Source organism: Neopsephotus bourkii, unplaced genomic scaffold, assembly GCF_033783945.1.
Source record: "Neopsephotus bourkii isolate Nb327-2 ecotype Australia unplaced genomic scaffold, CSIRO-AGI_Nbou_v1 NB_484, whole genome shotgun sequence".
In the NCBI taxonomy this organism is placed as follows: Eukaryota; Metazoa; Chordata; class Aves; order Psittaciformes; family Psittacidae; genus Neopsephotus; species Neopsephotus bourkii.
The window spans coordinates 48,898-76,559 of NW_026900985.1; the positions used below are offsets into that span (position 1 = coordinate 48,898).

At 39.8% G+C, this 27,662-nt stretch overlaps 1 protein-coding gene across 3 annotated transcripts in view; it reads left to right on the forward strand.

The window, feature by feature from the left end:
• ARK2N (arkadia (RNF111) N-terminal like PKA signaling regulator 2N) overlaps window positions 1–27,662 on the forward strand; it is a 52,817-nt gene that overhangs the window by 9,469 nt on the left and 15,686 nt on the right. The window contains exons 2-3 of one of the 3 annotated variants that reach the window (XM_061350371.1): window positions 14,205–15,021; window positions 20,871–21,335. In XM_061350371.1, the coding sequence (XP_061206355.1) occupies window positions 14,205–15,021; window positions 20,871–21,325 (1,272 nt within the window). In that variant the 3' untranslated portion in view covers window positions 21,326–21,335. Of the gene's footprint in view, window positions 1–12,960; window positions 13,404–14,204; window positions 15,022–20,870; window positions 21,336–27,662 lie in introns of those variants that run through there. The other 2 variants (XM_061350372.1, XM_061350370.1) reach the window with 2 other exon arrangements.

A 27,662-nucleotide genomic window follows, 5' to 3' on the forward strand; every position in this document is an offset into this window, starting at 1 on the left:
TATTTAAGGGTAAGAAAGGTTTTTTTTTAGTTTGTCTTGGTTTTTTTTTTTTTTTTTTGTTGTTGTTTGTTTTTTTTTTTTTTAACTATTGTCAGTACCTGCATGGTACTGATGAAAACTGCCTTTTAATTTTCTTTTAGCTCTTTTTATAGCTGGCAACTTGGTGTCCTCTTACATGGTATTGTTTAATTTCTGTAGGCAAATATATGCAAAGTCTTTACGTTGTGGGAAAGAAATGTCTGTTTCCTGGTCTGTCTGTTTCTTTCTTGAAGTAGAGGTCAAATTTCTGTACCTCTGCCAACTGGGAGTAAGTACTGTAGGAAGTATTTGATAGTAAAACCCATGTTAGAGGCACTATTTGTAACACATGTAACTGCCTTTTGACCCAGTCTGTTCTGTTTTCTGAAATACCCAAGTAGGTTTTGTTCTTTTGTAGAGTCAACCTGTGCTTACTTTGTACCAGTTTTTCATCTGCTGTTTGTCAAAAGCTTATTCTCAATTAACCCTCTCCTGCGCTGCTGCTTTTCGATGTTCTTCCATAACAGACCATGCCACAGTTCCTCTAATTCTGCCAGTCTATGGCTGCAATGTTCTACAAGAATTTAACTGTTTTGTTGCATTAGTTTCTTAAGAAAGCTCAACTAAAGAGGAGAGTGTTAGGATTTGTGAAGATACAGACTCAAAAATTAGCTGTCTTGAGTTAGCTGTGCCCTTCAGTACAGTTCAGTGGCAGGGGTGAGCTTTCTTCATGCAGTCAAGGACTCCCAGAATGGTTTGGGTTGGAAGGAACCTTAAAGGTCATTCAGTTCCAACCCCCTGCCACAGGCAGGGTTGCCTTCCACTAGAGCATGTTGCTCCAAGCCCTGTCCAACCTGGCCTTGAGCACTGCCAGGGATGGGCAGTCACTGCTTCTCTGCACCGTGTGCCAGTGCCTCACCTCTCTCACAGGGAAGAACTTCTGCCTAAGAGCTCATCTCAGTCTCCCCTCTGTCAGTTTAAAGCTGTTCCCCCTTGGCCTGTCTCCACACGCCCTTGTCCCAAGCCCCTCTCCAGGTTTCTTGTAGCCCCTTTAGGCACTGGAACTGCTCTAAGGTCTCCCCTTAAGGAGCCTTCTCCTGACTGACCCAGCCCAGCTCTCTCAGCCTGTCTCTGGAGCAGAGCTGCTCCAGCCCTCACAGCATCTCCGTGGCCTCCTCTGGACTTGTTCCAGCAGCTCCACGTCCCTCCTGTGATGTTGCTCCAGAGCTGGATCAGGACTGCGGGGTAGGGGTCTTCCCAGAGTGCAGAGAGGGGGAGCATCCCCTCCCTTGACCTGCTGCTCACAGTGATGGACACAGGGTGTTTCTGGGCTGCCAGTGCACATGACTGGGTCATGGAGAGCTCTTGTCAAACAACTCCAAGTTCTCCTTAGAGCTGCTCTTGGTGAGAAGGTGGCAGGTAGTTTCCAGTGGAGCTGTACCTGTTGCCTACTGATTCCTCGTTAGGTCATGACAGATCAGTATGACGAGTGCTTTCTTCTTCAGGAGCGCTTAGGACATGCAAAGACTGGTATCCGTTGCTGGCAATCCAGTGAATGCAGAAATCAATTGGCACATCTTACTGTGGGTCAAAAAAGGATCAAGGATTTAGTGTTAAGAACAGTCCAATAGCAGCTGGTATCTTACTGCTACTAAATCTTCCATAATTTCAATGCAGTGTGACTTTTCCTTTAGTGTATTGGTACCAATTATTTTTCAGTAATGTACTTACTGAAAATTCATGTTGCAATATTTATACTATATTTTCATATATATAGTTATATATTCTTATACTGCTAGCTTACTAATTAAAGGAAAAAAAGAAAAAAGAATAGTATTAGTGGCTTGTGGACAAGAAAAGAACTTCAGGTTAGGGTTTGGTTGGCTTGCAGCTCCTTTGCAGCCTTTGGGCAAGTTACTTAACTCTCTTCCTCAGTGGCCAAACAATAAAATGTGTATGTTACTGCCCTGCACTAGAAAGATACTGGCTTAAAGCAAAGACACAGTATGGGTGTTGAATTAAAGTATTTGAAGGTTTAAATTACATGTGGGGTTTGTTCATTTCTTGAGGCAAAGATGTGAAAAAAGGTGTGATCATAAAATACTTAGAAACTGTACAGTCACTTAGTATCTCTTAACCCATCTTTGTTAAATGGCTGTCATAAATCCATACCACTTGTAATTCAGTGACAAAGAGTTCTTAGATAGCTGTAAGAGATGGGGAGTTGCTATGTGAGGTACAGAAGTGTCACAAGGCAGCACAGGTGGTTGTAGCATCCTTAGGGAGGCAGCACTGTTACTGGGAAGGAACGTTACACAGACCTTGACAAAACAGCTCTTTGCTGCTGAGGGCATCTCTCCTCCTGATGTCAAGGACTGTGCAATTCTGGAGTGCTGTTTTGCTCTCCCTTGTTCATGGCCTCTTGCTGTTGTCTGTTGTGTAAGATGCTCTCCTTACTGTCCTTCTGGACCCTGACTGATCTTATTCAGCCACTAACCCAATGATAAGGTGAACAGCTTTTCTCTGGGAAATTTAATTACAAAAGGACTTGATGGGTGCAAACTGGCCCAGCAGGTAGGCGCTTCTACCTCTGCACATTTGCAGTGGACTGCAGGATGGCCTTACGGCCTCCTGGGATGCTGCCTATGTGTCCCATGGCACTTATTCCTCCTTCAAAACTACCAAATAACAGCAAGAACCAGGTACGTTTGTGCTGTCTTTGATTTTTGTGGGAGACAGCACAAGCTCTTCTCCAATGAATATTGCAGTACTGTATCAAAGTTACACCACAGTTGTCCTGATCTGCCAGTTGGAGCTATTACCAAATAAATTAGTAAATTAGAAAAGTTTAATTGCTTTTGGGGTAATTCAGATAAATGTTCTTAATAGAATGAAAACCTGTGCTCTGAAAATCAGGATTAATTTGTTACCGTTATGCTCAAGCAATTTAAAATGTGGCTTTTCTGTGGGCATTACTTTATTGACTGTGGTAGAAAAATAGACAACATTTCTTCAGAAAAGGTCTATTTAGATAGAATAGCACAGAATTTACTTCTTCTGGGTAACAGAAATGGGAAGGTAAAGTGAGAAAATGTTAACATCTTAGAGAAAGCTGGTACATCCATATGATTGTCCTCAGTAAGGTGATCTTGTGCAAGCTAATCTATGGTAGAGAAAAAAAGAAATGGAGTATGGCTATCCTAGCATTGGTTTCTGCCACCAGTTTTGTTGAAAGAATAATGAAAAAATCTGAAAGTCACTTAATTTTTTAGGAACAGATAGTGATAGAAATATGCTTTCTCAAGTTTTTAGAGTAAAGAGCATTGTAGACTTTAAATCACTGCAGGCTTGGGAAAAATGCTTTGACTGAGAAAGAAAAGAGAGTTTTAGGAGGACAAGTACAGCCAAGCCTGTGTGCCTTTATCTGTGTGATAATGAATTTATTTTTATGAGGACTGTGGTGTTTTCCTTCTTTTTGTGTGTGTGATTCCAGTGTAGCTGGTGAATGCTTCTAGAAGCCTGTGTGCAGGCTTGTCATATAACCCATAGCTGATAGTTACCTTCCATTTGAAAGAGGCAGAATATGTGCATTAAGCATTATGAAGCAAAAACCTGTATTTAAATGTTAAGTCTTGCATATTATTTACAGTGAAAAATGTTGCTTTTCACACTTGCAAAGTATGCTCTGCAAACCTTTGTCTGAACACATACATTTGTAATTCAGTTGTGGGTAATTTGTATATGCACTCTGTTGAGCACTCGGCAGGAGCAGCCTATTTATATCCTTCATTTGTATATGCAAAACCAGTTGAAACACAGCATTAGTTTAATCCTTTCTTCTTTTGTTTCGCCCTGCAATGCTCTTACCGTGTGGCTTCTATTCTTTGGGATTGCTACCAGGACTGATTTATGAATCATCTGATAAAGAGCCAGCTCCACTCCCAGAAATGTGCCTTAGGTAGAATTGTATGCCAGTGAGTCAGCTTTAGGGCAGCATTTTCAAAGAACACGATATAAATTACACAGTATCCGCATGGGGGAGGCTCAATAATGTGAAAAATCTGCTCTGGAGCATCATGCGCATGCATCCACACAGAGCTGAGTCAGCTGTCTTTGGTCTGAATCGAGTGCTGGTCACATGCGTTACTGTTTTACGTGCTTGGTATGTGTGATGCTTTTAAGAAAATAGAAACCAATGTGTAGTATCTTGGGGAGGAAATGAATGAGTCCAGAAGGCGTTGGTATGTCTGTGTTTGTCTGGATACAGATCAGTCTTTTATGATAAACGTCTAATTATTTGGATTAATGAGTTTCTTGTTATTTGGGCATTGTGTGGTTGGGCGTATGTGTTGTTCGTATTAGAATGTCTCTGGTGAGTTTGCTGAATTAAGCGTGTTGGCTTTTAATGGAAAGGAAGACAGTTGTAGTGGGGACAAAGCATGATCAATGTGCGGATTCACCTACAAAGGTTTTCAGTGGTGTGGAAGTGAAGACAGTCATTCACATCTTCAGAGCTATGTGTCTGTCTGTCAGAAGAGGACATAACTTCCAAAAGGATAGCCTTCCAGTACCTGAAATGGACCTACAAAGATGCTGGAGAGGGACTCTTCATCAGGGACTGTAGGACTGATAGGACAAGAGGTGATGGGTTCAAACTTAATCAGAGGAAGTTCAGGTTGGATAAAAGAAGAAGTTCTTTACTCTGAGGGTAGTGAGGTGCTGGCACAGGGTGCCGAGGGAAGCTGTGTCTGCCCCCATCACTGGCAGTGTTCAAGGCCAGGCCGGACAGGGCTTGGAGCAACCTGGTTTAGTGGAAGGTGTCCCTGCCCATGGCAGGTGGTTGGAACTGGATGATATTAAGATCCTTTCCAACCCAAACTATTCTGTGATTCTGTGATAACTTAGGTCTTTGCCAAAGGTTTCTCCTGTATTATGAAGTAGACTTGCGCATTACAGCCAACTCTTCGGTCGGCAGGTCATGTGCTGCTTCAGTCCTTTCCCAGCCCCCCATCCTTAGACACATAGTCTGCCATATGCATGATTCAGAGTTCTTGATAAGCTTGTCTGAGTGTATTCTTTAAAAAAATTGGCTGTTTCACATAATTTTATTAGCCTCAGTTTTATACATTTTTCATTACCTCTCTCACACCTCTTGATTTATTTCATCATCAATTATGTTTGGTATATGTGCGATAATGTAATCACTGGGGATTGTTTATGTAAATGTGAGCCACTCTAGTCTCAATTCCGTATAAATGCAAAAACACATTTAGATTTAGATGAAAACACTGACTGTGACACTGGAGCTGTAAAGTGCTGTAGATGCGCTGGAAGGAACTTTGTAGCTAACTGTTTTCTGAACAAGTAACTTCTTAACAAGTAACTCTGATGCAGCACTGCAGTTCTAACTTCTCATTTAATAACAAAACCTGAAAGAGCATATTTGATGTCATTTTCTGCAAAATTGTAGCTACAGTTTCTCATTCGTAAGAATTACGGGTGACGAACACATGGCTAATGTGTGAGGAAGTAGTTTGCTCTAAAAAACTAATGTTTTCTTTCAGTCCTAACTAAAATGACATTAAATGACAAATGTGCTGCTCGGTTTGTTTTTTGTTTGTTTGTTTGTTTGCATTTTGTTTTATTTAAACATCTGCTAGAACTGGCATAGGAGGGTGATAAGGTTCTAAGCAGGGGAAAGAAGTGGTCTGTTGGACTCTGAATAAGAGGAAATATGTCAGTAACAAACTAAAGTGACTTCTAACAGCAAGCTGCTATGGAAAGCTCAGTACTACCAATGTGAGAATCTGTCATATCCAGAGTTGCTGAGAAAAAGAGCTGGTTTGCTTCATATAAGCTAGGCATTCTTTGTCAGTACAATAACACCTAAAATGACAGTGTACACTTAAGGTTAGGGTGACAGGGTGTTAATAACAAGTATTTCAGGCCTTATCATTTGTTTGGGTGAAACTCATTTCCTTCTGACATTGCAAGGTGTACAATTATAAAGAACACTGACTGACAGCAAGCTAAACAAAAGTATGAAGGATGTATCAGTACCAGTTACTGATTGATAAAGGGCATGCATGCCATCTTCAGTAAAACTCTTTGTGCAGTAATATATATTATTTAATAACATACATGATAGTTGTTCTTTTGGAAGCTGCTAACATCGCTGTTTGTATTTAGCTTTTGGGTTTTTTATTTTTTTATTTAATATTTAATAATTTTTTATCTTCAAACATTTCTACTCAAAGAGTACTGTGAAAGAAACCCCCAGTACCCTCTCCTGTGTCTAGTTAGAACCTGTGAGCTCAAGGTGTAGTGAGACCAAACAGGTTCCACTACCACTACAGGTAGTTTTTAACCAGATTTTTTTTTTCTAATGGGATGGTTTGTGCTTGCCCTCCTTTCACTCCTTCCTGCCAGAAAATTTATCTATTTCTGCTGGCTTAGTGAAATGGATCTGTCCACGAAAGGATGAGCCAGTTCTGGTGCAAATGAGGGAAATATGACTGTGGAGTCAGGATTAGGTGGTAAAAGAGCAGGGAGTAAAACTCATTCCAGTAAAACCCATTCCAGTGGAGTTTTTTATGTGGTGTAGCTGCTGTGCTTGGAGCTGGAGTAGCCGCGCTGTCTGTTGCAGTCGAAGTCTGAGTAGCGACTGTACTTGTCGCTGGGGGTGGTGTAGCTGCTGTGCTTGGAGCTGGAGTAGCTGTGCTGTTGCTTTGCCCTCAGATCCAGCAACAATTTTTTTTTTTCCTTTTGAAGGTGCTGGAAAGCGTTGACTAAGGCCCTGTAAGCATAGGCCAAGCCCTAGTGTGTTGCCATGATTTGTTTATCTCTGGTATGGCCAGAATGACCACACACTTCATTTAAGTGTTTTACTAATTCTTCTGGATTTTGCAGTTGTTTGGTGGTGAAGTTCCAAAGTACTGGAGGGGCCCACTGACCTAGATACTTGCCCAGACTATCCCACACACCCTGCCACTCGTGACTGTCCAGCCTCGTAGAAAACCTCTTGGTCATCCTGTATCGTCATTTAACCCCAGATAAGACCCAAACCTGACTCTGCTTAACTTTTGAAAACAGACGAAATGGTCATGGGCAAAATAAACTCTGTATGCATGCCAACATGGTGAGCCCCATCACAATCAGCAGACAAGTCTTAACAGCATTAAAAGGCCATTCAAAACCTTCAAAACTCTCAAATGATGCTGTAAATGGTCGGGGGGGGGGGTGGGGAGGAACTGTGGGAAGGTAAAAGAATGTCTCCTTCACAGGTTGACCACCCAAGAAGGAGAAAAAAAGATGCGTAAATGCTAAGCACTTTTATTATATACCTCCCAAAGTATAAAGGTGATGACCATACTGGGAACATAAGCTAGATCAGTTTCATGATCAATGATTCTATTGTATTACAAGTCATTACCGTAAAGTACAATGAGACAAAAACCTTAGCCCAAGCCCTACACTTGAAAACCTAATACAGCAAATACCGGCTTGAAGTAAGGTACGATATACTGAAACTGTGAGATCGAGAGGAACAACTTTGAGAGCCAATAAATCAGCATTGTGACGAGTGACTATTATTCTGGACAAATCTGTCATAATCTCAACCCCTCGTGCCCCACATTGGGCGCCAAAAATAACTGTTGTTATTTAAACCCAGCCAGACAGCTTGTGCACTCACTCCCAGTGAGTGGTGCCGGGCTGGAAGCAGTCGAGGCCCATGTCGTCCCCGCCTGGGGGCTCCCCCCTTCCCTGCTCCCGGAGGGATGGGGGGAGAATCGAAAGAATGCAGTTCCCACGGGTTGAGATAAGAACAGTCCAGCAACCAATGTAGAACGCAAATCACCACCGCTACCACCAACGACAACAGTTATAAGAGAAAATAACAAGGGAAGAGAATATGATACCACCTGCTGAAAAACAAGTCTGACCCAGAAGACCCCATGTCCTTCCAGGTAACTCCCAGTTACATCCTGGGCATGACGTGCTGTGGTATGGAATACTTCTTTGGTTAGTTTGGGTCAGGTGTCCTGTCTTTGCTTCCTTCCGGCTTCCCATCCTCCCTGGAAGGGCATGAAGCTCACAAAGTCCTTGGCCAAACCAAAACATCATTGTTATCAGCTCTGATCCCAGCCCGAAAGTCAAAACACAGCACTGCACCAGCTACCAAGAAGGAGAAAAATGCCTGCTACTGCTAAACCCAGGACAGGACAGCATACTGTTAGGCTGGCTGGGCTGCTCTGCTGATCTGACCTTCAAAATCCTTCTGGATTGTTTCACTGAAGTTCAGGCTTCATAGTGTACTAATTGTTTGCCTATACAAATGGGTCCATGATGTGAAATACTTCCCAGGTAATGAAACAAAAAGATATATAATGGTTTAACCATACTGGTATGTTCTATGTGCAGCTGGAAAATAAAATAATTTATATTGGGAAATTCTACCATAGAAGTTTTTACAGAATTGCCTTTTAAAATCACCAGCTCAGTATCTGTGCATCAGAAAAAGAGAATGACATTTCTGAGCAATGTCTCATTAAGTATCCCATCTGTGTCTGTAAGCATCACAATTTATTTTTCAGTGCTGTGTTCTCATTTAAGTAAAAAAACCTGGTCTTTCTCTAGCATCACCTTGAAATTATTTTTTCTAGTGCTGTAACTAGAAAAGTGAGTGGCAAGAAAGGAATGGGAGTTTTTCAATATAGTCTCTTCCTCTTTCTGATCTGTAAATTTTCCAAATAGAAATAAAGAAATACATTTTCTGTCTTTGAGACAAGTCTTTCCTTGGCATACACATTTTCCCCTGAACTATCCTGTGTTCTTCCCTGCAGCAAAATGTGTCTGAGTCATGATAGACTTTTTTTCCACTGAGATGAATAAAAAGTCCTTTTTTTACACACATCTTAACACTTCAATTGTTGACATTTAAGTAGCCAGTTTAAGGGACCTGGAGAGCACAAACATCATCAAAGCAAGTATTTTTTCCAGATGCACAGAAATGCATGTCAGTGGGACCGAGTAAACTTTTGTGAAGTTACTAGTCCCTGTGCTGCCTTCTCACGGAAAATTTAATTCACTGATAGTTGTATGAGGGATCAAACCACTGTGGTTTGAATAGTTAAATCACAGGATCACAGCCTGGTTTGGGTTGGAAGGGACCTTAAAGCTGATCCAGTTCCAACCTCCTGCCAGAGGCAGGGACACCTTCCATTTGGCAATTAAGTAGAGATCCTATTTATAATAAGGAAATCATAGAATCATAGAATAGTTAGGGTTGGAAAGGACATTCAGAACATCTAGTTCCAACCCCCCTGCCATGGGCAGGGACGCCTCAAAGTAAACCATGCCACCCAAATCTGTCCAACCTGTCCTTAAACACTGCCAAGGATGGAGCATTCACAACCTCCCTGGGCAACCCATTCCAGTGCCTCACCACCCTAACAGGAAAGACCTTCTTCCTAATACCCAATCTAAACTTCCCCTGTTTAAGTTTTAACCTGTTGCACCTTGTCCTGTCACTACAGTCCCTAATGAAGAGTCCCTTCACCAGCATCCCTATAGCCCCCCTTCAAATACTGGAAGACTGCTATAAGGTCTCCATGCAGCCTTCTCTTCTTCAGGATGAACAGCCCCAACTTTCTCAGCCTGTCTTCATACGGGAGGTGCTCCAGTCCCCTGATCATTCTCGTGGCCCTTCCTCTGGACTTGTTCCAACAGTTCCATGTCCTTTTTATGTTGACACCAGAACTGCACACAATACTCCAAGTGAGGTCTCACGAGAGCAGAGGGGCAGGTCACACTCCATTTCATACAGCCAGGATATGGTTGGCTTTCTGGGCTGCAGGCGCACACTGCCGGCTCATATTCATTTTCTCATTGACCAACATCCCCAGGTCCTTCTCCTTGGGCTGCTCTGAATCTCTTCTCTGCCCAGCCTGTAGCAGTGTCTGGGATTGCTCCCACCCAGGTGTAGGAACTTGCACTTGGCATGGTTAAACTTCATGAGGTTGGCATCAGCCCACCTCAGAAGGGTGTCAAGGTCCCTCTGGATGGCATTCCTTCCCTCCAGCGTATCAACCGAACCACACAGCTTGGTGTCATCAGCAAACTTGCTGAGGGCGCACTCAGTCCCACTGTCCATGTCAGCGACGAAGATGTTGAGACCGGTCCCAACACCGATCCCTGAGGGACACCACTCGTTACTGGTCTCCAGCTGGACATTGAGCCATTGACCACAACTCTTTGCATGCAACCATACAGCCAGTTCTTTCTCCACCAAGTGGTCCACCTATCAAATTAATGTCTCTCCAATTTAGAGACAAGGATGTTGTATGGGACAGTGTCGAACGCTTTGCACAAGTCCAGGTAGATGACATCAACAGTTCTGTAGCCCCATCATAGGCCACCAAATTGGTCAGGCGGGATTTGCCCTTAGTGAACCCATTCTGGCTGTCACCAAGCACCTTGTTGATTTTCATGTGCCTTAGCATGCCTTTCAGGAGAATCTGCTCCAAGACTTTGCCAGGCACAGAGGTGAGACTGACTGGTCTGTAATTCCCCGGGTCATCCATTTTCCCCTTCTTGAAAATGGGGGTTATATTTCCCTTTTTCCAGTTGTTGGGAACGTCACCTGACTGCCGTGATTTTTCAAATATGATGGACAGTGGCTTAACAAATTCATTCTCCAGCTCCTTCAGGACCTGCAGATGGATTTCATCAGGTCCCAGGGACTTGTGTACATTCAGGTTTTTAAGATGATCTCGAAGCAGATCCTTTCTTACAGTGGACCCAGGGTCTTCATTCTCACAGTCCCTGTGTCTACCTTTGAAGACTTGGGTGGTGTGGTCAGAGCATTTGCCAGTGAAGACCGAGGTAAAGAAGTCATTAAGAACCTCAGGCTTCTCCAAATCCAGGGTAGCCAGTTCTCCCGACAGCTTCCAGAGGGGGCCTGCTTTGTCCCTAGTCTGTCTTTTATTTGCAATGTAACTATAGAAGTCCCTTCCTGTTATCTTTCATATCCCAAGCCAAGTTTAATTCTAACTGAGCCTTAGCTTTCCTAGCATGGTCCCTAGCTTCCCAGACAACATCCCTATATTCTTCCCAGGCCACCTGTCCTTGCTTCCATCTTTTATAAGCCTCTTTTTATTTTAATTTTCCTCAGCAGTTCCTTATCCATCCAAGGAGGTCTCCTGGCCCTCCTGCTGCACTTCCTTCTAGTTGGGATGCAACACCCCTTTGAGCTTGTAATAGGAGATCCTTGAATATCAACCAAGAGTCTTGAGCCCCCCTGCCCTCTAGGGCTATGTCCCATGGAACCTTACTAAGCAGGTTCCTGAAGAGGCCAAAGTCTGTTCTCTTGAAGTCTAGGGCAGTGAGCTTGCTGCACCGTCTTCTCACTGTCCTGAGGATCTCGAATTCAACCATCTCATGATCGCTGCATCCAAGGCTGCCCTGGAGCATCACATTTCCAATGAGCCCTTCCCTGTTCGTGAGCATGAGGTCAAGCATGGCACCTGTCCTTGTTCACTCCTCTGTTACTTGCAGAAGGAAGTTGTCTTCCACACAATCAAGGAACCTCCTGGATTGCTTGTGCCAGGCCATTCTGTCGTTCCAACACATATCAGGGTGGTTGAAGTTCCCCATGAGAATAAGGGCCCATGAGCGTGAGCCTGTTCCTAACTGTCTGTAGATTGCGTCATCCACAGATGTCCACAGGTTTTTGTAATTAGGGTGTTATTGAGGTGGCAGCACATAGATGAAAATATTTTTCTCTAGCTGATAGGCCAGAGAGATGGAAAGAGCAGTACAGGTGTCCTTCCAGTCCCTGTGGGAGCTGGGAGGTAGATTATATTCCTAAGTAGGACGTTTGTGAAGAGTCTTGAGTTCACTTTAGCTGTCCTTCGGTTTTGTGTCAAGCTCTGTTCTTTGCGTTCCTTAGGCTAAAAGGATGATTAGTGCAGAAGCTATTCGGCAATTATTAGCATGAATATTTAAGTACATTTCTTTTGGCTAGGCTAATATCTCCTGGTATGTGTTGGAGCAACCAAATTTTTCCTTGCATATACATTTCAAAACTCATATTTCTTTTCAAAGTGGAAGACCAGAGCAGAACTGCGAGTTTCACAAGCAGGTACAATACATAGCCTGCTGTGTATAACTCTTGGCCCTTCATTCAGTCATCAAATCTGTGGTTTACTTGTCTGTATAATAGGAAAATGATTTGATAATGTACATTTGTGGATGAAAAATACGTAGAAATACTGGCTTTATTGCAGTATTTGGATGCAGTTGTTTCTTAGAATGTGTATTCATCATTTGAGTTTGTTCCTGCTGTGCTGTGGCCTTAGAAATAAGCTGGTTATTATGTGATATTTATTCCCTAGATTAAATTACCTTATCCTGAAATTCTTTTAAGCTGCTTTCAAGAGTTATACTCAGTGCAAGTATGAGCAAATATTTTTCTTTAAATGTTTAGTATGTATTTTATCTTTTTTTTTTTTTTTTTTTTGAAGTAAAATGCTGGGTTTACTGTTTGTTTGGGGTTTTAGGTTGGTTATTTTTTCCCTCACCTCACCTTTAATATTCTTTAGAAATGAAGTTTTAAAAGTGGGTTAGGGAAGAGAGGACAACACTGAGCTTTCTGTTATAGCTGTTAGAAGTAGGGAAGTAGCCTTATTCCATAGTGCAGTTAGAGGGGAAGCATCATGCAGTTAAATACATACAATTACAGGCAGCTTGGGATGGATCTGAAAAACGAAGAAGGATTGTGAGGGTACAGAGAATCTCTTTCTGAACCATTGATGCTTTCTCAGGCTGCTCAAGTGCTAATTGCCCTGGTCTGCAGAAGTTAAAACAGTAGATTAAATCCAACTGCTGCTTTTTCTTGTCTACATTTTCTTTTCAAGTGCCATAAATTTATCATTTCCTGTGCTTTTAGACCCAAGAACGATTTGTTCTGTACCGTTCATCTGTAAGCAAATGTGGTAATTGAAAGATCTTTATTCTGTGTTAAATTCTGTGGGAAAATGTAGGTGGAAGGCAAAGAGTGATCAACAAAGCTAGAATGATAGCTACTGGTCTTTCAAACAAAAGTTCCCTGAAGCTGCTGCAGGTGATTTTGGGTTGGTAATGTGCAGGTTACTAGTCAGATAAATAGCTTGGGTTTTGCATTTACAGTGAGGCAATGCAGTTTGTTAAATAATAACTTGAAGTACAGTGTAAGATACTGGTGTAGGTGGACACCGTTTCTTGCTTGCAGCCCATACTGTTTGATGCTGTTTTCCTTGCAGATTTGAGAGAAACTAGGTCAGCCTATAGGTTCTCATATAACCAGGACTTGTGTGGAAGACATTCAGGGAGTACTTTAGTATTAGGTACACTTCCAAAGTCTCTGTGTGACTCACCACCATCCATGGTGGTTGTGCAGTGACAGCAAATCTGTGTTACACGTAGCTAATGCTTCTGAAGACATTGCCTGTAGGTGTCATAAACCACATGTCTCTGACAGTTTAGTGTCCTTTCATGTCACTTGTAGATATGTCTTTGGTATGTAAGACCTACTGGCAGAGCAGTGCCACTTGGGAAAGGAAGGTGTTTGTAGTCTTGCTAGATTAATGTTCAGCAGCTGCTTGGTTTCTGGTCAAAGTGACCGTATTTCTCCTGTACCGTGTTACCACTTTAAGTTTGCACATTACCGTAAAGCTGTTGTAATTTTATAAGGTTGACGTTCTGTCAGCTGAAAGCAGATTTCTCATAGATACAGAAAACTGAAGTGTAGTCCCATCTGTTGTGGTAGATGACCACTAAGTCTTGGAATTTTCAGGCTGGCATTGTTCACAAGGGCTACAATTCTTCATTAAAATATGTTTAAAGTTCTAGTTAAAGAGGTTTAGCATGTGTTGCTTATAATATATTGATTTATGTTTTATAAAGTGAGCATTTAGAAATATTTTTATTATTTTCTGATCTGTTCCAATTATTCTAGTGAGGTGATTCCAGTACCATCTTTCATGGATGTGTACCAAGATGGGTCCACGAGGAAGAAGTAAAAGAAGAAAACCAATACAATACTGAACTAAACTGTAATTGAAAGCCCTGAGTTGTTTAGGTAATAGTGTAAAGAGCAGGACTGAGTTAATTGGGTAAATTATTCTTACTGTTGTGTTTTTGTGCAGGCTGCTGCATTGCTGAAGTCCATCTCCTGTTCATCCAGTCTTCCAGACCACGTGCTCCATGCTTTGAGACCAGGAGGACCTTGGTGTTCTGAAATGAAGATGGAGGCGGTGGGAAAAGCAGAAGAACTTCTTGATTCACAAGTTCCACCAAAGACTTCTGAAAAGCAAGAGACTGTTCCTGATGAAGATGGACCTATAGAACTTGAGACACACACTCAGAAAGACAATGTGCCCATTGCAGCAGACTCTGCAGTGCTGTCCTCAATGCCTTGCTTACTGATGGAACTAAGGCGAGACTCCTCAGAGTCTCAGCTAGCATCTACGGAGAGTGATAAGCCAATGGGTGGTCGAGTTTATGAGAGTGACTCTTCTAATCATTGCATGCTTTCCCCTTCTTCCAGTGGGCATTTGGCTGACTCAGATACATTGTCTTCCACAGAAGAGAATGAGCCCTGTCAGGCTGAAGCTGTTGTAGAGGAAGATCCTTCGGCAGCATCTGGGGTTGCAACTGGGAGGAAATCCAGGCGATCCAGGTCTGAAAGTGAAACTTCAACAATGGCTGCCAAGAAAAACCGACAGTCTGTTGATAAGCAGAATGGTCGAGTTACCAAAGTAAAAGGTCATCGAAGCCAAAAGCACAAGGAAAGAATCCGGCTCTTGAGACAGAAACGGGAAGCAGCTGCTCGCAAGAAGTACAACCTGCTGCAGGACAGCAGTACCAGTGATAGTGACCTGACGTGTGAGTCGAGCACAAGCTCATCAGAGGATGATGAAGAGGTTTCAGGGAGCAGCAAGACAATCACTACAGAGATACCAGGTAGAGGATGTTTTTTAAACTGAACTGTAACGCATCTGCCATTGTTCTCAGCCGTCATGTTAAGTTAGATGAGTGACACTTGAGAAAAAACAGGAGAACTGCAGCTCTGTGTAAATTTGAAGACTGCAGTATATTAACAAGACATGGGCAAATTATAAAATCTGTTCCAAGGTTTCAGTGCACTTCTGCACTCCAGCAAAGCATAGGAATGGTAAATTGGAGGAAAGACTATCTTTGAATTCTGGAATTTTCAGATATTTTCCTTTGCAAGCCTCTATGAACTCCTGTCAGTGCTGTCAAATCCCATTAGATGGTGATAATGTAGTAAATACATTCTTAAGATAAGTGGCCAGCTTTGTTTTAATATATTAAGACCACAGCTCAGCATCTGTATTAGAAATAACATGGCAAACCTCTTGCTGTGTCACAGGAAGGCCCTGTTCACTATTGTGCTTGCCATTGCTTTCAGCTCTACATTTCAGTGCATGATAGACCTACTTAGCCTTACTTTAAATTCTTGCAGATCACAGCTGGTCACCTATTTTAGGAGATAAACATGAATTTGTTTGTGCAGGTACCCAAGCTATTTCCACCCCCAAATTTTTAACACTTGAGACAAAGCTGTTACTATTTTCCTTTGACATAGGATCTTTAATGTCTATAGAAAGTTTCGTTTCTGACACATCCATTTTAAGATTAAAGGCAGCAAGTTACAATGGCCTTCTCATGACTTTGTTAGCAAAAGAAAGATGAATTCTGTCTACCGAGTCTGTTATTTTATTAGCTCAAGTGCTATGGACAGGAGCTTGTGTGAATTACTCTTGCAGCATATTATACCATAGAACCATCACCATATGCAATCAGAAATAAAAACACGTAAAAAGAAACCTTTTGGCTTGGCAGTTTTTGCTGGGTTACATGCCTTTTTGCCTCTTGTGCTACAAGTTTGGGGATTTTTTTGAGATAAATATCAGCTTACACAGGACAAGAACATTTAAAGGAAAACCGCAATAATTGAGTCTTACGTTGCTGAACTAACATTTTCTAGATGAATTATTTAAAATATTTGCAGCAGATTTTACAAATAACTGTGTTTTAACTGACTTGCTTATGGTGTATGGCTTTGGCACCATGAGAAGTGGCATTTTTCCCACATACCGCTAGGAAGCAGGTTGCACAAAGGAAATTAATGTTTATTATTACAAAGTCTGGCAAACGCATGGTCCTCCTATAATTATTGTGTAGTAAACGTCCAATAGAGATCTAAATTGGTGAAAATAATTTTAGTAGTTAAACTTACAGCTTTCTTAGTTTTGTGCCTATATTTACTATATTTACACTTGCTGGGTAATTAAAGCCTGGTTTATAGCCTGTCAAACAAGACTTATTTCATTGAGTTTTGGGACAGGTTCCCCCTCAGCCCTCAAAAACCCCAAACCATACACAATAAAACCCTCAGGTTATGTTATTTTTTAAAGTTATAGAAGTACCTTGTGACCTGGAAAGGCATGACATGGTATTTTCAAGTCTGCTTAGATTGTTTACTTCTATTGCATGGACCTGAAACCACTCTAGGGTGCTTTTTCAGTGTCACTAAGGCATATCTGTGTTTAGAGTTCTCTGTCTTAACTGTGAGAAGCCTTTAGTGAAAAGGTCCCATTGCAGTGCACTGAAGAGCTTGTTTATTCAGTGGTAATGACACCAAGACCCAAGTTTACCTGCAGAGCAAGATGTGGGAGAGCTTGATACTAAAGTGCATTTAAGACACTAAAACTTCTGAGCAGTTGTTTTGGACTTAGGGGCAATGTGCACCTGCCACATCGTGGTTTTCTTTTAAATAGAAGCAACTTTGGTTTGTGGGAAACAGTCTCCAAGTACAAGAGAAAAGTATTCTCTGTAGAGATAAGGACAAGGTTGGCCAAAAATTCATCTTGTCCTACTTGTGGGTTAATGAAATGTTGTGGTCTGAACAGATGCTATGGAGCTAGGAGCCTGAGAAGGACTCTCAGGTCTTGGTTGCAGTGGCAAGTTCACGTGCCATCTGCGATCCCTCTTCTTGGAACTGGCAAAGTGCTTACCTTGAATTGTCTTTTTTTTTTTTTTTTTTTTTTTTTTATTTGACTAGGAAGCTGCTTTAGTGCCCTTAGTGTTAAACTGTGAATATCCTCAAAATTTAGGGAATGAGCATGTAGTTAGAAAATAATACAAGGTATCAAAAACATTACTGGAAAATCAGGGCCATGAGTGTCCTCTGAAGATAGTTAAAAGCTAAGCGGGTTATCTTGAGGCTTGAACTTTAATATCAAGAAACTAGAATGTGCCTGTTAGAGGGAATGAAGCATGAAAAGACTTTTACCTTTACTTTTGGAAAAGGTCTGTATGCATTGATGCAGAGGAGTTGTACAGGTAGGCTGTGTTCCTCTTAGTCTTCCTGTATTTGGACACTTCAGGTATAGTTTTGGTTGGTTGTTGTTTCATTACCGATTTTCAAACGGCTGTTGTCTGAATAATCACTTTGCCAAAAGAGATGCTCAAAAACTTTTAGTGACAGTTAATGTGGCCTTTCATGCATGGAGGTTATGTCATCATACTGTGGCTCTTAACTCACATAGTGTTACAGGAGACAGTTGGCTTGTGTGTGGTCTGAAAATTAAAGTGCTGCATTTGAGAACACTGTAATCTTTCCTGTTGTGTAAATGAGCCTCTTCCATTGTAATAGTGCAGTTATTTTTCTCAAATTATCCACATCACTGGCTCTGAAATAAGTTTGGCTAAATAAGTAAGGTAAGGGAAATGTTTAGTGAGATACATAACAATGCCATGAAGTTGTAAACTGAGGTGTTTTGTAATAGAGTCAATTCTGTCTGCTGAATTCAAATGTGATGTGGGTTACAATACTGGCAGGCTTGTCTGTCTTCTCAAGAAAGACGTAAGAGTAAAGAATTGACATCTCACTGGTGGTACTTCAAATACTGTGAGCTCAATAGGAGCTATTCAAAATGCATGTTATGTTTTTCTGAATGCATTATGTGGTGTTAATTTACACCCAAAAATACAGTTTCAATCTAAACTTCATGGATGCTACTGAGAATTTTTTCACTCACCTGCTCAGTCCTAATCTTCATCTCATTAATGAAGGGAATGCCATGATTTTTGAATTACTGCAGATGAGGAGAAATTTCTTTTAATGATTAAGCCTCTCTGTTGGCATTTAGGATTTTGTCATTCTTAAGGAAACAGCAGTTAGTGTTTATGTCGTAAGAGGATGATCTTTGAAAAACATCTGTTGCGTATCTTTCTGCAAATCACTCTTAACTTGGAAATGGTAGCATAATGAGATGGAGGAATCATCCACGATTGCTAATGAGAATGAAGATGTGACATATTTTAAATTGTTACGTTGTCAGACTTCCTGAATTAAGTAACCTTGGATTTGGTTATTATTTAGATAGTATTTCAAAGATCCCATAAAGAGACAGCATTGGGATATTTCTTAGGTGCTGTTTTGCAGGAGGTGTTGTCTTGAAAGTAAGATACGATTCTTGGATTCTGACTCCTTTGAGATTGCAAATTACCTTTTATATTGGCGTAACTTGAAAAACTATAGAGCTTTAAGTTTCTATATAGCAAAAGGAACAGTTAGATAAATGCTAGCATTCTTAATACAATAAAAACGCATTTTTAGGCTTGATTTGCTTTCTAACCATGAAGGCCACCAGTAAAGACAAGACTTACAAGAACTGCAAGGGCAGCATTTGAAACATTGATTTGCTGCTACTGTAAATTCTAGATATACTATAAATGATGCCTTTAAAAACTAGTATTGCAGAGTGAGATATATTTCAAAGCATAGTTTATTCAGTTTACAAATTGGTTTTGTCAACTTTCATCATGCTAGTTCATTCTTGACGCTGAAAGTTGAGCTAGCAAAAATCACACATCACCACCAACAGTTTTTACTTAAATTGCAGTTTAAAGTTATTCAACATTACTTAAATGTGTCTGATCATAAACATGTGAAAATCAGAAAGATTGCCCTGTAGTTACTTGATCTTAGGATTACAACCCTGAATAAAGTAAAAAAGAAACAAACCCAGAATTGTATTGGATGTTCCACTCTAGGAGTACATGAACAAAAAGAAGCTTGGTGGTTTTTTTCAGGGAGAAAAAAGACACAATTATAAATAAAGAATGACATTTTGGGGGGGGGGGGGAAGGCATTTTATTTAATTAGTTTTAGTTAAAATGCAGTTGGAGGGATGTAAATTTGTTGCTATAAAGTAATGTATTTTTGAGCAGAGGACCTGAATGCTGAATTTCCAGCCTGCCTAACAGGTAAACAGATGGGAGAGTGTAAAGCAAGGGTTTAAAAACAGAATGGTTTTGGCCCCCGACAGGTAGCATTGCTACTGCTTGGAAATAAGGGAATGACCCTGGGCTTTGTTTGGCTGTTACTGATGGAATTATGTATACCTCATTTAAATAGCTGCTAAAAAGAATGTATTATGTAAGTAACACTGCAGTTTCATGTGCACAGTGAAATCCCAATAAAGATTTAGTGCCTTATGTTTTTATTAGTAAATATTTACTTAGGTTGTGCAATGATTTTTCTCATTCTTAGGGTATTTTCTATTAGTCTGAAGCTAAGAGAAATTAGCTATTTCTAGGATCCCACAAGTTTCACATTTACGTATTAAATTGTCACATTCTGCAAGTGCTTTGTGTAGTTTAATGTGGTGCTTGTCTTGTTTTGGAATTTACTTAGGAAACATTTGTGTGTTTGGACAGCATGCACATATTATTACTCCTCAAACAGCTACAGAGCCTCTTTTCTTGGGGTTTTACTGCTTCTAGAGGATTCCTGAGTGAACTCCAAACTCAAAAATATAGATACCATTGCCTTTTCTTTACTGATACTTAGAGTAAATAAATGAGAACGGCCTTCTGTCCTTGCTGCTAAAGTTCTTACTGATAATCCCAAAGCCAGTAATTTCAACCATCTTTTTGATGGATAGAAGGAAGGAGAACAGTTTCCTTCCAACTGTGCCCTGTCTGGTTTTCTGCTTTTCCTAGAGTTGATACCAGAAATGCTGCAAAGCCAGTGGCTCATGTGATGAAAGGCATGCTTCTGATTGGTGTGAGGTTGTGTCATGTGGGCATGTCGTTGTGATGTAGCTGTGTCCGTCACACCTAGCAGATGTTGCTTTCACCTCGTTTACCAGGATGGCATTCACATACCTTCTCATGTTCATACATGTCTGTATTGTGTATTTTCTTCACTGGTGTTCATTGTGTTCCCCAAAACTGGACCAAGAGTTTTGGGCTTAGCTACTTCAGATGCTGCAGTTGCAATATCAGCCTTTATCTCTGTTGTGTACGATTTTGACTGCATTTAACAGTCCATTATAAAAAGGTTCAAGTATGTAAGTAAAGTGATGCGTAATTATTCAGTCTTCTCAGTTAATAGTATTTGGATCTCAGCATAACAGAATTAAACGTTACTGTATAATGTTTTGACACTTTCAGTTGTATTCTAAACAGAAATTGCAAGAGAACTGGACTACTTTGGTTTATTTATAGGGGAAAAAACCTTTGTGGCAGGGTTTTCTGAGAATTCTAGGATAAAAATAATTTCGAAGCCAAAATTTCCATTATAAACTCAGTAAGTGTGAAAATGTTAATTATTTTTGACAGTAGTACTGTTGGTTAATATTTGTTAATTTCTCCCCTGTTGTCATATCCATGGGACACAATTAGAAAAGTTGTTTTCCTGAGCTAACATGCGTTGATAAACAGTTTTATGTTCTTACTTAATGATGTCTTATCAAATGGCCTCAATGTCTTTAAAGCTGGCTTCATTCGTGCTGGGGGATCTGGAGGAGCGACCAGGGAAATTCCAGGATTGCTTGACAGGGGCACCGTGTGGGATAGGAACTGCATAGGCAATGTCCTGGAAGAGGCCATGAACTGCTTTGCCGAGATGCAGAGGCAGACAGAGGAGAAATTTCGCATGTGGATAGAAAAGCTAACCCATCTTGACACAGATGAAGAAAGCAAGCAACAACTGGAGCCCAGGGAACCTAAAATTCAACTAGTTGGCCAAAGAATCCCCCCTACCACACAGTCAGGGGCTTTCCTACAGATGCCTGGTAGCCAAATACTTCCACAGCAGTCATTCAGTTCTTACATGGGCTATCAAAATGTTGATGATATGATAGAGATCCCAGCGACTTTTAATAACAATTTTTCACCTATCTTTCCAGAGAATGGGAATATTGCAGAGCCTGATCTGAATCAATCATAAACTTAACAAATTCTGATCTTTGCAATATTGATGTTGTTTTGGATTATGCTTTAAACAAGGTTTGCTTTTTTCTTCATATATGTTTGTTTTGATTTTTCTCTTTGGGATTTTATTACCATGGTATAATTGTTTTTTAATTTACAGAGAATATATATGTAGTTTAAAAAAACCCAGAGTCTACCCACATGCGTGTGCCAGCACACACATACAAACACCTTTAAAGGTGTGTATGAGGGAAACCAGCCTAAGTTTCATCACAAAACTTGGGAAAATATAACTTAAAATCCCTTTAGCTACCCCAAAATCAGCAGACCTATGCCTGCTACGTTAGGAGCATTCAGAGTATTCATCCAAATGCTCTTTTTGCATGTTAAAACATTTATGTGAGGAAATAAGTTTTATATTTGAATATGTAAAGTACTCTAGAGAACCAGACTAGGTACAGACCTATAACATTTCTTTAACTGTTTACTCCCAAGTTTTACAGCTTGAAAATGTCAAACATTAGTTCTTTCTTCTTCCCTTTTTTAGGCAGAAGTAATGAATAAGCTTACCCTAAAGGTTTAACTATATGTGCACAACTGATTTGCCTTTTTTTTCTGGTCTCCCTTTTAGTAGTTCATTTTCTGTCCAGAGTTTTTATTAATGTCACTACTGTGTTGCACATAGCACATTTATGGAAGCAGCTGTCTTACACTGTGTGCACAAGTATGCACGTGTATATGTGTGTATATATATATGTGTGTGTGTTCAGTTTGGATGGAAGTCATCTCCTCTATTTTTAGGTGCCTACTTTGCTGTTATGTGGATCTCCTGAGACAATGGGAAGAGGTAAGCACCTAGAGAGGATACCTCCTGGCAATGTCTTCCTCTTCCATTAGTTGTCTAAACTTCCCTTACAAACAGTTTAGGATAGGTAACTTCTGGCTGAAGTCTGGGGAGATGAATCACATCCAACTACATGTATGTGCATAACCTGTGCACACAAGGCACTGCTGCTTCCTTCTGTATATACAATTGAGCTGCATCCTTCATGCTGGAATAAAAATAGTTGTGTCAGACCTGAGATAAGCAGCCACCAGTGGATGGATTGAGCCTTGGCATAGGAATTTAAAGGAAGGCTTGACAGTTGGGTTAGTAAACACTGTGGTGGTCTGAAGGGATGGGTTGCTGGTCCATGTCAGACAGCATGAGCTGCTTCTAAACCGCATTCAAATGCCACTGAAATAATTTCTTACCTGTTATGGGGAATGCCAGAACATCAGTTTCATTTAAATAATACAATAGGTTGCTGTTGTGTGGAATCTTTTTAATACTTATAGTTACTCTAAATAGGCAGGCTTGAAACTGTGATGTTTAAAGTAGGATTAATTTATACTATATATTAGAAATCTCTATTTAATTCTTACTATTATCAGTACACGCAGGGATTTTTTGGTCATGTCTTCATTAAGACCTTTCTTCATGTGAAGTAACTTCTCTGTAGCTACCAAAAATGTATATTTATCATCAGATAGAACTTGCTAAAAGTTTCTAATCCAAATTAAATCGAAGTTCTAATAATGGAAATTGGAAGTCTGCATAGACATAGTGAGAGAACACTTTAGCTCTGTTATTTTGCTTTTTAAACCACAGTCATTTTTGCTCCCCCCTGATTATTTTAGTGTAATTCCTTCCTGTTCGAAGTAACCACTGATTTTATTTTATTTTATTTTTTTCCTTCCTGAAGTCAGTGGGAGTTTTTCCATTAATTTATGTGGGGTTTTGGATCAAACCTGTAACAGGAACTTAAGAAATGCTTTTTGTTATCAGTATAATACTTGGCCAGACTGTCTTTTTTTTTTTTTTTCTTGGGTGTGTGATGCCTTCATTGAAAACTGATGTGGTTAGAGAATTGTTTTATTTTCATAGTAACTGTTTGAAAGACTATGCAGGAGATAGTTTTTAAGTACTGGAATAAATTCTTTGCAGATCAGCTTCACACATAATTTTGATACAAAGATTTTGATGTAAACTTGTAAGAAAACTTCCTCATCTGAAATTGTATTTCAGGTAGAAGTTAAATAAGTTATTTTATGTTTGTAATTCAATACCTTGTCCTCATCCATTTAAAATTCAAGAACCTTCAGGGAAGATTATTTGCTGATACTAAGAACAATCATATCCTTTTGGTGTTTATAGGTTTATATATATACATATATATATACACACACATATCCTTTATGCAGATAATAAGAGCAGCCTATTTTAAAGCATGATGATTTTACAAATCTTCCCATGCATGCAGAAGCAGCCTTTTGCAGTGACTGGTTTCTTTTTTGATGTGCAAGAGTCACTTAACTCAGTATGTCTGTAAGCATGCTGTTAACCTTTTTTATCAAACTGTATATATGGAGCAATTAGGTATTTCAGAAACAAATTGTTTCAGGGGATTGGTTGAACTTGCCTCTCAGATTGAAACATCTTTGTGTAGGGGTCTCATAAATGGGTAATAATTTTGTTAGGGATGTAGCCAGTGAGATTCCTGCCAGTCTTCAATGACCTGGTGGTTAGTAGAAAAACTCTAAAAACTCACCAACAAAACTTAAGTTAACAAGCAGGTATTCTTTATTGCGGTGTTGGGAAACATGGGGGTTAGCTCCTCCAAGCATGTCCCACTCGAGCACCAAACAAGCTGTGATGATACAATAATTAAATATACAAATTCATTACATTACATGCATATTCATGAAGTTACTTATGCATTGCATCGTATCTCTAGAAAATTCTTCCCACATGCGCACAGTAATGTGGTAGTGATTTTTGAGACCCCTGGTGGTCATTTCTTCATCACCTTTGTCTTCATCACTTCATCCTTTGGCTGAAGTTTGGAGCTGGCCGTCCTTGTCCGTTTGCCAGCCGCTTAGTTGGTTCTGACTGGTTTCCCTAAACATTAACTGAAGAGTTCTCTTCCTTATCGTTGTTATAGAGTCCACCTGGGGTCCAAGTCACTTAGTTATAAGCAAAAGGTGCGTTCTATATACAATGAGGTATCCTTCATTCTGTCTTTCTTGTTCTTTCCCCATCTCTTTGGTTAGGTAATCTTAAAAAAAAACCCATTGAAATAATTCAGTGTGTTAATAGATAAATTTTGGATTTTGTTGCTACAGGCAAAAATTTAAAACTTTCAAACATTTTTATCCATTACTGTTAATTGTTGTTTTCAATTGCAAGCAGCTGTGAATGTGAAGGAACAAGCAGATTACATCAGTTGAGCATACAGATTTTAAAGCTATGCGTTCTCTAGGGTAAAATTACTCCAAGACACCCAGAATACTGAGGGAATAGTTCCTATTAGATATATTTTTAACTGAAGTTCCCCTACAAAAGCTACATAGTGTGGAGAACATGTGTGCAAGACCAGTGGTTATAAATTATTCTGTAAATGATAAATATGATTTGGTTGAGTTGCTCTTTTCACTTGCCTCAAAACTGTAGCCAGATCTTCAGCTGCCATAAATCAGCTCTTAAGATGAAGTGTGCATCTTAGACCAGACAGCTGACTGTTTGGTCTAAACTGAAGCATCTCTCTTCTTGCTTTGTATTGTGATTTTGAAAAATGCGGAGCACTGAAGAAACCAACCTTCAGATCCTAGTGATTAGTCTGTATTTTAAATGTGTGTGGCGACAGCCTTTGGCATCTCTGAAAAAGCAGATTCCCAATATGTAATTTCAGATTATGTTTTACTTTTTCTCCTGGAAATATCTTTGCTATGTTATATGTCTGCAATTAAGTTTCTCATGATTTCCATTACAACCTCTTGTTTTCAAAGGGCTTTGACTAGAAACTTTCAGGGAGTTAAAATTTCTTCAGCTGCAATTTTAACATAAATTTTAATCTCTTCCATATTTCATTAAACGAGTCTGGCCTTACTTAAGACTATTTTAAGATTATCAGAAGGAAACTATTAAACTTTCCAACCCAGAGTTACATTTTGAATCTAAGTTTATGCTTGCGTTATCAGTAAAATACTTCAAAACTAGCTACATTTTGAATCTGTTTATGCTCACATCTCAAGAAATTACTTCAAACCCGTGAAATTTAACAAGTGGGGGAGAAATCAGAAGGAGTTTTGCACAGAGGTAGGGAATCACAGACTATAATTTAGTTTCTTTAATTGCCCTGGTTTTATACTTAAGAGTGGAGCAAAGAAACTTGTTGTTTCTTTAAAGATTTTTATGTATGATTTGAAAGATAAAGGCATCAAGTTAGATCAGCTGGTTCAGACTGATGTCGTTCCAGGGAAGATGGTGTCAGCTTAAACCTCACTGGCCTATTCAGGTTCCTATATTGTCATCTTTAAATTGAAATACGTGTTTTCATGCAGCATCTGTTTCTGCATGGGGGTAATTGAACACCCCTGTGACTGCAGAGTTGGGATTTAGTAGCATGTAAAACACAGCTACTTTGTTAGCTTTTTTATTTGCAAGTGCAAAAGAAATATTGATTTAAATGTCACTAAATACAAACTGACAATCACTACATGGAGAATTGAAGGATCTGCTCCTAGAATTGGAGCCGATGTAGGAGTCCTTGGCATTTCCAGGGGATTCAGTGTGCAGCGTTTTTGCAGGCTTAGGCTGTAAGTTCTTCCCCAGGTATTTGTGCTGCTGCCCTTCATCTAGTGGAGTCTGCAGGAAATCCCACCCTTCACACCTCCTTTTATCTGAGCATTTGGGGGTTTTGCTTCACATGCTTCTGATAAAACATCAGAATTTTCAGGTTTTATTTAGAAAAAAAAAAAGTGTTATATACAGTGGAAATTCAAACAAAGGCAGTGAAACTTCATTCAGTGTTTCTGTTGTAAAAAATAGAGCAGGTAAAAAGACAAAAAAGGGAAAATAATCTTAAACCTTTCAGATTTACTGCTCCTCAGTGTTGTTTTTAATAGTAGTAGGACAGAATAATTCAGACAGAAATAGACATCTCTATTTATGTTCACAGTGTATTTAGTGTTTTTGAAGGATTGTGAGGTTGTTTTATCTGAGCTGCTAAAGTTAAGACTTGGAGGACAAATCTTAATTTCAGTGACACTGGATTATATTTAGCAGTTATTTTCCAAATTGAAATGTATTTATTTTCACTGATTTGTTAGTGTATTTTGTCCCTTCCTGTATCCATGTACTGTAATTTATTTTTTTTTCAGAGTACTGTTTCAAGGGCATTAAGAAATTAAATCCTCATTAAAAAACAGTAGAAATTTTCTACTGATTTCAGTGGGACTATCATTCCACCTTGTTAGAAACGGAACTTATTCAGCAGTTTTTTTGGTCAGAGAATCCTTCAGCTGACTTTTAGGGTAAACCTTTGCCTGATGGGTGTGTGTAAATCAGACAAGTTAAGTAGATGTTTTTAAGCTGACCTCTGCAGTTTCACATGGGAGCATGAGAGCAAATGCAATGTGTAGTTCATACTGTATGAGCTAAAATATTCAGGCTGATTGATAGAGATGGACAGTACCTTGCAAAACAAAACAAAATTAAAAAAGCTAGAAATCGGACTTTCTCACAAATTTTATTAGTCTCATCATGTTAGATCAGCAAACTGAAGGCACATGGGAAATAGGCTGATTGAGTTAGTGATTGAAGTGCTTTGTTAAATCTCAGAGGCTGGCCAAGCCAAGGGATTAGTCTGGACCATAAAAAGTTTTGCACAAATGCTGTATTAGCCTTTCCATGGGAAGATGCAGTTTGTACTTGCAAAAGTGTGATGTTTTCTGGAGGGGAGTGTGTTTACTTGCCTTTTCCTAATGTAAGCAGTATGTACATAGGGAATACTTTAACTGTCATAGCTCTGTCAGAATTGGGTGTGATGATTTCCAAAACCCTCCTGATACACTTTGCAAGTGAAACTGGGGAAGAGATGTGGCTAATATATATGCTTCCATAATTAATGAATCATTAGGTGACATCAGGGAAAATAAATCTTATCGCAAGATACAAAGTGCACACTACTTCTTGGTATTTTCAGTACACAGCCATGTTCCATGTGCCTTTGCTTAACACCAATGAAAAAGGCAGGTTTATGTCTTCACGTATATTTTGATAAAACAAATCCAAGATACTTTCTATCTAGTCGTCAAAAAGCCTGAAAGAATGAATGTTGATAAGCAAGACTTGAATTTTTGCTGTCTAAAAAATGGTCTGATCTGAGAACAGATACTCGTTTGATCATGTTTTAAGTTTATAATTTTATTATTATGGTAAAAAAAAACAACAAAACCACAAAAGCTTTACTGTGTGAAATGAAGGAAAATGTGAGGAAAGTGGATTCATGGGTAAAGTTCACTTTATGCTT